We start from the raw sequence: 9,630 nt of genomic DNA, 5'->3' as shown, positions 1-9,630 counted from the left end.
AGGGTGCGGGGAGGGAGAGGAGAGTCTGCCAACTGTTAAGACACTTTTCCAGATTTGTTTTTATAATATCAGGAAAGGGGGGAGGATTTCTTTTAAACAAAACATTGAGCTGAGCGAGTATGTTTAAATAGTGTGTCTGCCAAATGGAAAAATCCATGTAAGGTTCTGTCTTCAGACTCCAAAACTCTGTATTGTATTTGTGCTCTGACAGCATATAAAGTATGATCCAAAACTAACAGCTTTATAGTTTCCTGAGAGACTTTAGCTTATTTATTTTAATCCTTATAAACTTTTACCTTCGCTCTCAGTAAAAGGTGCTTTAAAAAAAATTCTGCCATGTTGTGTTTAAACATTGGATGGTTGATAACTTGGTTTTTTATGATCAGTAAATATAAATTAGCACAATGTCTTATTCTATTAATATCTGATTGTTTTTCAGGTTTTCAGTGAAACAGTCAAATCATGGCATCCGTTTGGGTGAGTTTAAAAAAAAAAAAAATCTTAAAGATAACTTCTGGAAAGTCCTGTGATTTTTATTTCCCCTAAAAGTGAGGCAAACCTTCCACAAAAGGGTATAAAAGTGATACCACAGGGTATCACTGTGGAAAAGAAACAAGATCAAATTTTTTCAAACACAGATGTTTCTCACTTCTAATGATCGCCAGTTAGAGTTTCTGGATATTTGTTGCTTTTGAAAAACAGGCCAGTTTTTATAGGCACCTAAATATGGATTTAGGATCCTACTTTAGGACCCCTATTTTTGAAAATCCTGGCCTAGATGCACACTTCACCTTTTTGATTTGTTTCCAGATCTGACACCCAGCACCCTTGAGAAATAGCTGTGAGGTGAAAGAACTCCCTCTTTTCCTTACAGAAGTATCCCTCTGTGCTTTTATGGATGTGTAAAATAAATGCTGAGGAAGTTTGGGAAAGGAAGTCTTCCTGGGAATTGTTTGGCGCAGACTATTGGGAATTAGGATTTCTGAGGTTCTGTTCAAGTCTTCCATTGTGTGAACTTAAGCAAGTCTTACTTTCTAGTGTGCTTTGAATATAAGAACAATGGAAAGGTATCTCCATTTCTATAAACTTCATACACTATACACTTTCGCCTCATACAATACTTAGCTCTATCTACCCCAGGCCAGGTACTTGAAACTTTCTGATTAGCCTTGACAGGAACCAACTGGGTTGCTATTCTGTCCTGGAACAGCCCTGCTTCAGTTTTAAAAGATGCACGTAACCTTCTTCATCTGCACACTTTCTGAAGGGCCCTGAGTTCTTGCCTGGACCACCTGGATTCAGTGACATGTGAAAGTTGTTGTGTTCAGGCATTTTTACTGGCTTGAGCATCAGAGCAACTACTCCCACAGGGCGACTTGATCTGGGAGGGAGAAGTGCTATGCCATTGAATTAATGGCAGATAGAATTGAGACAGAACATTTTATTTTGTCCCACTTAGAAACATTAAAACAATGTCCCAGTGGGTAGATTCATCTTACTGACCTAATGCAAGTGAACCCTGTTTGGAGATTAGAGTTCTGTTTTATATAGATTCTTATACAGTCCTCTTCACTGTAAAGACCTGAACTCTGGTTCCTGCAGGTTTCCCTACTCCAGATGTACATAAATGACACAACTGTGCTGAAAGATTGCTGTAAAATAAGCTTTCAAACATAAATGGATTTGCTGTCTCATGCATGCCAGTATTAGAGCATATTTTATAATTGCAATACTAATCCAATGGCTGGAACTTGAGGCAAGACCAATTCAGACTGGAAATAAGGCATAAATTAACAGTGAGGGTAATTAAATTGTTCCAGTGGTTACCATAGGATGTGGTAGATTCTTAAAAATTGTCAGTGATGAAATCACAATTTGATGTTTTTCCTAAAAGATCTGCTCTCAAATAATTCCTAAGGCAGTTCTGTGGCCTGTTATATAGGAGATCAGACTAGATTATCACAACGGTCCCTTCTGGCCTTGGAATCTGTGACTCTAGCTGGAGGTGTGTTTCTGTTGACCAAGATGTCCTGGGAAGAGAACAATCAACTCCTACATCCTAGTCCTCCTCCTTCAGTAAATATTGACCCAGAAGAAGGCTCCAAACAATGGCATGAAAAGCAAACAGAAAAGAAAAGCATGTTAGATGTGGATTTCAAAGCGAGGAAAATGGTTTCAGCCAGAAACTTGGGGGAGAAACTTTGAGTTAAGGGAAAGTATTTCTAAATATGTCTGCAATGAGGATGAGAAGTGCTTAACCACTTATTCAGAACTAAATAGAAATGGAAGTAAACCTGGTTGATGCTATTCTATGCAATGACCATTTGAAAGAAGTAATTACACACTGCAGTGTAAATGAAGTAAAATCCTCGAAACAGAAAACTAACAAGAAAGAGTGTTAAATTATGGCTTAAAAGGGTTGTATGATAAAAGTTGTTAAAACCAGACAAATTCTTTCTTTTTAAGATGTTATTTATTAGGGGTAGTTATACAAAATGCTTCCAGCATCCATTTTTCTGGAGCTCTTCAGTCTCTGGGTATGAATCAACTCTGAAAATTCCTCCTCTGAAATTATACCACTATTGTCTTTGTAGGCTGTTCATAAAAATATGAATTTTGGCTATTCCAAGCAAACTCTCTTCCTAAAGCTTCATGTAATATGATGAACCTGCCTACAGGGGTCATGAGGTAGCATTTCCTGTCTTTGAGATACTTCTGCTCTGTAGAGGATGTAATATCTCGTAACCATTCATTGCTAGCTCACTATTGCATAACTAGACTAGAGAGATGGTCCAAACCAAAATCCAGATTCAAACAGCTTGAGCTTTGGGAAAGTCCAGATCCAAACTTTAAGTCTGTCTTATTGCTAGTGATGAAATGTAGTTGTTTGGCCTGTGCAAAGAGGTGGCAGTCCAGTTCCAACCTAGGTAATCACATCACATGTGGAAGCCTCATTAGCACTCAATGGAGGCCAACGATTTGTTAAAATGGTATTTAGTTTGTGGAGTAAAAATTGACTTCCATCTCCATGTCTCTCCATAGCCGCCAGTAGACCCTTTTGTCTTACCCTCATCATCTGATGCAGCCTTCCCATCCCTCTGCACCTAACTGACTTCATGTCTGTCTTGAGATCCTCTTTCTTGTCTATGACCCTTTTTCTCCCTCCCCCCATAGTCCTTTCTCTCATGAAACTAAGCCAAATCCCCATTCCCTGTCCTTCTGTTTTCAGGCTGATCATTTGTTCGTCCCATAACCCAACATATGGCTCAATGCTCCCTGTAGCATATGAAGTATTGCACCCGGCTGCATTTCTGATCATTTATCCTACAAACAATAGGTTCTTTTTATACTGTTGAGTATGAGACGTTTTATATGACCATTGTATTTTGCTCTGTAGTAAGGTAGTGTCAAAGCATTGCATTGATGAATGATGTCTTGAGTACCTATGCGACTTCATGTGTCCTGGAACAAGAGGAGATGGCATTGCCAGGAAAGGATTGGTGGTATAAGGGACGCTGAGGGACTACAGCTGGCAAAAGCAGGCTTTAGGTTGAATAGGCGAGAGAATAGATTCATTTCCATGCCTATAGAGGTGGTCTTACCAAGACCGGGGTTGAGGCAAGTTAGCAGTGCATGGGTGGGGAAGCTCATATTACTGCTGTCCATGCTGTACCTGTTCTGTGGATAAATAGAGGCCATCAGGCTCTAGGGAAATCAGTCTGGCACCATTAAATATTCAAATTTCTTTTTGAGGAAGAAAGAGCTCCCAGAAGGTCGAGATTGCCATACCTAATAAACTAGTCACAGGTGTGCAGTGACTCAGAATGCAGCTTGGAATGCATGGAAGGGAATGAGTTTGAGCCACTCCAGTCTGTTGCAATTCAGCAGTGGAGGTTTCTGCAAGAGTGGTTTTGATCTTGGAGACAGCACCCGTTACTGGTGGTGCTTGCCCTGGACTTCACCTCTGACCATTTATCCACAGGGATTATGTGGTGTGGGGGAGGCATTTAAAAACAAAATCTTCCGGGATGTTGGTTCTTCCAGGACCTCTGACTGCTTTCCCCACAGTTTGAAATGGGTTGAATGAAGCTCATGGGACTTCATCCTGTTCACTGGAAAGTGGAGTGAAAGCATATTATTTTGGAAAAGGGCTGCTAACTGTTGTGATTTATTATCCCAGCTGGAATAATAAACAGCTGTGAGATCTCAAGGATAGACTGCTAGATGCCTTAGACGTCCCTAGCCCTAGAAGTCTTTTTAGGTCAGGTTGGGTTCAGAGCTCCTCCTTGCTTAACTCCCTAAACCTGTTGACCTTCAGCTATTTTCTATTCCATCTCTCTTGTCTCTCACCAGTTCTTAACACTGCTGCAGCCAGGTCTGTTCTCCTTTCTCAGCTCTGCTCAGCAGGCCTTCTCGGCTTGAATCAGGAACTGCCCTTCTCTGGGACTTGTTACTAGCTGGCCTCTGAGCCCCCACCTTGCACAGAGTGCAGAGTTGCTGTTGCTTTCTTTCAACAGCAGGTTCTTGCAACATAAATGTGTTCTGTCACAGCTATAAGTCACCATGTTGCTGGTTTGCATTTCAAGTGTCCTTCTTGACTAGGATGGAGACCTTCTAAATAACAAGTATAACCTTTGAATGAAGGGAATACAGGGGAATCGCATCTTATGCGGGGGTTAGGTTCTGAAGTCAGCGCATAAGGTGAAAATAGCATATAGTCAAACGCTCCTTGAGTGGAATGGCGGGCGGAATTGCCGGCACTACAGGTACAGTATTTAAATTGTTTTCTTTTTTGTTTGTTTTTGTTTTGCCAAGCATGTATAGTTAAAATTGCATAAGTTAAATGTGCCTAGGATGCGACTCCACTGTAGTGCATATGAAATAAGTGAAAAGGTTGTGGAGTGGAAGGTTCTAAGATGTAAAGGATTAATGTTTGATTTAGGGCGTGGTAGAGTATTTACTGTGCAAAGAAAGCATGAGGCCTCAAGTGATTTCATCTCAAGTATGAACATTTGAGATTTGGCCTATTTCATGCATTCATTAAAAAAGATGCGGGGGGGGGGGGGGAGGCGGAAGAGGGGGGTTTCTGGCTGGAGAAGGAAAGGTTCTAGAATCATTCGCTAATGTTACTGTCCTACTTTGAGCCTAGTATTTTTCCTGATAAGAGGCAACATGTCTAATGTGAAGTACTCTGGGATCTCTTCAGTTGACATCCGTTAGCCTGTGGTGCTAATTCATAGTTCTGAAACAAATTTTGTTTTACCCTGACAGTTTTGCAATACCCCACGAATTCTCCGTTTTGCTGCATCAGAACTTTGGCAAATCTTCAACTGTGAGGAAATGCTACTTGAGGCAGAGTCAGTTACTTATAAAATAGTCACTTTACAAGGTGTGGCTTCATCTGTCCCATTCACACTCCTGCCTTGTAATCCCAGGTGGCTAGTGAGTCTGGTTAACCTTCTGGTTTACCATGTGCGCCCCCTCCCCCCCCCCCCCACACACACACCCCTCTGTTGCTGGAAAAAACAGATTGTAGATTCCATACTTGGCTACAATTTTTCAACCATCTTTCTCTTTATTTTAAAATAAATTGAGATTGGTATAACATCAGACACTTATGAAACTGGAACACAGGAATTGCCATACTGGGTCAGCCTGGAGTCCAGTGTCAGGTCTCTGAGGGAAGGTCTATACTTAAAACGCTGTATTGGCACAGCTGGAGCACTTAAATGAAGGCACTCCTACGCCAATAGGGGAGAGTTCTCCCATCAGCATAGTTAATCCACCTCCCCAAGAGCCAGTACTGTAACTGTCAATGGGAGAAGCTCGCCTGTCAACATAGCGTGCTCCACACAGGCAGTTAGGTCGGTATAACTTTGTCGCTCATGGGGTGTGGATTTGTCACAATATAGGTAGGCCAGTGTAGACCACACCTGAGTCTCGGTGTTCAGTGTGTTAGGTGAAGATGCAAGAATCCCAATAAAGGACAATTATGGACAGTTTTCCAGCTGGATGTCTTAGCCAGCCATGCAAATTGACCAAATAACTACCAAGGCTGTAAAGATAGGAGCTGGTTGTATAGCAACTTTCCCACCTGCTCTCAAAATGCTGAAAGTGAGATGATTTAGTTAGGTTTTTTTTAAGGTTTATTCCTGTAGCAGGCTGGACTGACGCATTTATAGTCTAGAGCAGTAGCTTATGTGATTAAACTTTAGAAATAAACAAGAATATTTGTCTGGAACTTTTTTTGTCTGGATAAACTAGTGAAAGATGCAAAACTAAAGTAATTTTGGTAGCAAAAATAATTCTAACTCTTGAAATTCAATGACTGATTCAACCTGAACTTATCTCACTGTTAGAAGTACTGCACTCTATGCCTCCTCTAGTCTGGACATCTATTCTGCATGATTAGGTGCTCTCCCTGAAATTGATAGCACGTGGGTACCATTGCACCCACCCAGAGCCCCACAGAAGTCAGTGACTCCATGTGGGTGCAGCAATCCACCTATGTACCAGCGCTCTGGAGAGTAGACTTTTGCTAATTCACACACACAACTGGGAGACACATTACCAAGTAAGCGAGCAAACAATTTTAAAAAATGAGGTATTGAATCACAAAATGGACTTCATTTATTTTATCACAGTTTTCTCTCTAGTCTAAGTTTCTGGTACATCATAGTATACTGGTAAACATTACCACAGTTTATTTTCTAGGATTTCACTAATTTTTAGAAGATCCTACAACCCTTGCCTTTTAATGTAATGCAGCAACTTTTTTTGAATTGGTTTTAATTGGGTTTTTTCCCCCATGAGTATCATTGACTCTGTAGAGGAGATATTAAAGCGCTTAAAGGTATGTCCACACTGCAGTCAGAGGCTACCAATAGCATGAGCTAGTCACGTCTCTGGCAGGCTTGTATTTGAGCAGCAGCTGGCACTGTTATGGCTTCGTTTCTGTTGGAACCCGAACTAGCAAGAGATTTAAGCTAGCTGAGGTATGTCTACACGTGCTGAAATCACACCTCTGATTGCACTGAAGACGTACCCTAAATGAGTTAGGCGCAGAAGTCCCATTCACCTGCAGTGGGACTTCTGCTCCTAACTCACTTAAATGCTTTTTAAAATCTTGCCCCCTGGTGTTCTCTATCATTCATAGGTATTCCTACCCAAAATCTGATTGTTTTTTTGGGGTGCTTTATCTGCTTGTAGGCAGATGGCTTTCTTTCCTTTATTGAGGGAGAGAAAGGGATGAGGAAGAGAAACATGGCTCAGCACTGCAGTCTGAATGCAAAGGAAAAGTCCCACTGAAGCCAAAAGAAGTTTTGCCTGGGTATGGGATGCAAGATCACACCCTTTTGGTTACGTCCCTTGATTTAGTTTCTGCCTGCATTCAACCCTCTGCTTGTCTTGAGAAAGCATAGTTATCTGAATAAAGTGGATGTGTACTAAAAATATCCCAAAGACAGTCTCTGCTAACCGTGCACAGCTACACTGGCAATGCAGTGTTGGTGGGAACAATCTCAGGAATGTGCTAGCCACGTATACTTACTGTTTCTGTCAATGCTTTGAGCCCAAACATGTCCAGAACAGTGGAACAGATAGGAGTTCAGAATCAGGACAATGCACATTTTTTAAACGATGTAACTAAGTCAACATTCCTGAAAGACTGAGGTCATAGCCTGTTTGCTTTTTTTTTCCCTCCACACCCACAAGGATATATCCCCGTTTCCCCATTTAAATAACTTAAATACAAGCAGGGCAAGAAAATTAAATGGGATTCTGGTTATGGATTTCCTGTCTTGTATAGCTGATCTGTGCATTTTTCAATTCTTGTCCAGTTTCTTCCCAAGATTATTCACTAGCACTGCCTTACAGTAACCCTTCAGTGGGAGGAACTGAAATATCCTTGATCCAGTGATCTTTCAGCAGATAGCCATTAGCTTTTCTAGTTCATTTTATTTGTTGCATTACAACAGTGTCTACAGACTGCAGCTGAGATCAGGGGCCGTTCTGCTAGGCTCTGTACAAAGTCCCAGCCACAGAGAGCTTACAATCTAAATAGCCAGGTCAAGTATGTTGACTAATCAGATACAGCTGGGAAGGGGATAAGTCTTGCCTATAAAGTGTGTGAGAAGCTGGAGTTCACTACAGGAAGGGACAGTCTCCTGCAATAGACCCTGGAGGAAAAACTCCAGGTAGGAAGCCTTGAGAGTTGTGGCTGGGTAGAACCCCCACTGGAAGTTGTTTTTTATTTTGTGAGTTTGATTGTTTGGATAACAAATGAAGCCTGGAGGTAAGAGCTGAAGACTAAACTGGGTGTAACTGATAATACCTCTGGTTGGTGAGGAAAGTTGCCAGCTTCCATGCCAGTTGTGAGAGAGCACCAAAAAGTGGGGCAGAGACCGTGTTGGTATTGTCATTTTTATAGATGTAGGGAGTTGAAGCACAGAGGAGCGAAGTGACTTGGCCAAGTCATCACAGGAAGTTTGTGGCAGATGGAAATTAAAAACAGACCTTCTGAATCCCAGTCCAGTGTCTTCATATACAAGGCCACGCTTTCTTTAAATTATAAACCTATGCTGGCAGAAATGGAGATGGCTGAGCAATGTCTGTTTCCCTGCTTAGTGTATCAACGTGGATACATGTTGGGCCAAATTCATTGACTGTGATGTGCTTACATGGGAGAGAATTTGGCCCTTTGTGGCTTCTGTGTACAATGGGTTTAGGATGCTTACTCTTATCTCCATTCAGTTGAACTCTGCTGAATCTGTCACTTCTTAGCAATATTTTTCTATTTTTAAACTGACTGCTAGTTAATATTTGGATTTCAATTTTATTGAATCCCCCTCTGCTGCACACACCCTCCCCGCCCCCCAAATAAAGCTAGAATGGGGCAGGGAGAAGACTGAACAAAAAGGGAATCAGAGGGAAGAAGAGAGCAACATCTTAGTTTCCTTCTGCTAGGAGTTAATCAAAGATTTTTTTTTTTTTTTTTTTAAACAAAGTTAGACCAAAAGCTTTTCACTTTTTGTCTAAGGTTCCTCTGCTCCAAAACGTTACCCGGTCTTTAGCAGTCAGGTCAGCCAAGTGGCAGTGCCAAGCCTATATCCCTGGAGGCAGTCTGCTCTTCTTCCATCTAAGAAGGATGAGTTGTCTAGCTACAAGCACTTGAGAAAACTTTTAAGTTCTTTAAGACTTAAATCCAAAGAAGTGTTTCATGGACTGTTACCAAAGTCCCCTGTCAGACAGTATTTTGTTGCCCTTTTCTGCAAACATTGATCAGATAATGTCATTTACCAGGCTTAGTTAGTTAATATGTACCTAATCTCAGGCTAGTTACCGGTGGAAATGCACAATGCTTGACAATCTCAGCAGAGAACCCCCTACGATAGAGTGGGCATGGAGACTGAGCTCTGTCTCCAACCTGGCTCAGGGACAGGGTTGAGGAACACTGTTGGAGCAGTGCAAGGAAGCTGGCATTCTATGTCAGTCTGAGACTGAATATTTAGAATTACAAAATCTTACCACTGCTGTTGTTTCAAAGTACATCTTTCCTGTTTATGTGTTTCATTAAGGTAGCCACAGTGGACAGTATTTTTGTCAGCAGGCAATAATTTACAAGATGTACAT

The 9,630-nt window shown here is 41.4% G+C and overlaps 1 protein-coding gene across 1 annotated transcript in view; it reads left to right on the top strand.

Moving 5' to 3' along the window:
- ANXA3 (annexin A3) overlaps positions 1-9,630 on the top strand; it is a 37,027-nt gene that overhangs the window by 1,948 nt on the left and 25,449 nt on the right. The window contains exon 2 of the mRNA XM_054031088.1: positions 440-477. Within this exon, the coding sequence (XP_053887063.1) occupies positions 463-477 (15 nt within the window). The 5' untranslated portion in view covers positions 440-462. The remainder of the gene's footprint in view (positions 1-439; positions 478-9,630) is intronic.

This window comes from Malaclemys terrapin, chromosome 5 (genome assembly GCF_027887155.1).
Source record: "Malaclemys terrapin pileata isolate rMalTer1 chromosome 5, rMalTer1.hap1, whole genome shotgun sequence".
Taxonomy (NCBI): Eukaryota; Metazoa; Chordata; order Testudines; family Emydidae; genus Malaclemys; species Malaclemys terrapin.
This window is presented reverse-complemented; position numbering and strand designations above follow the sequence as displayed.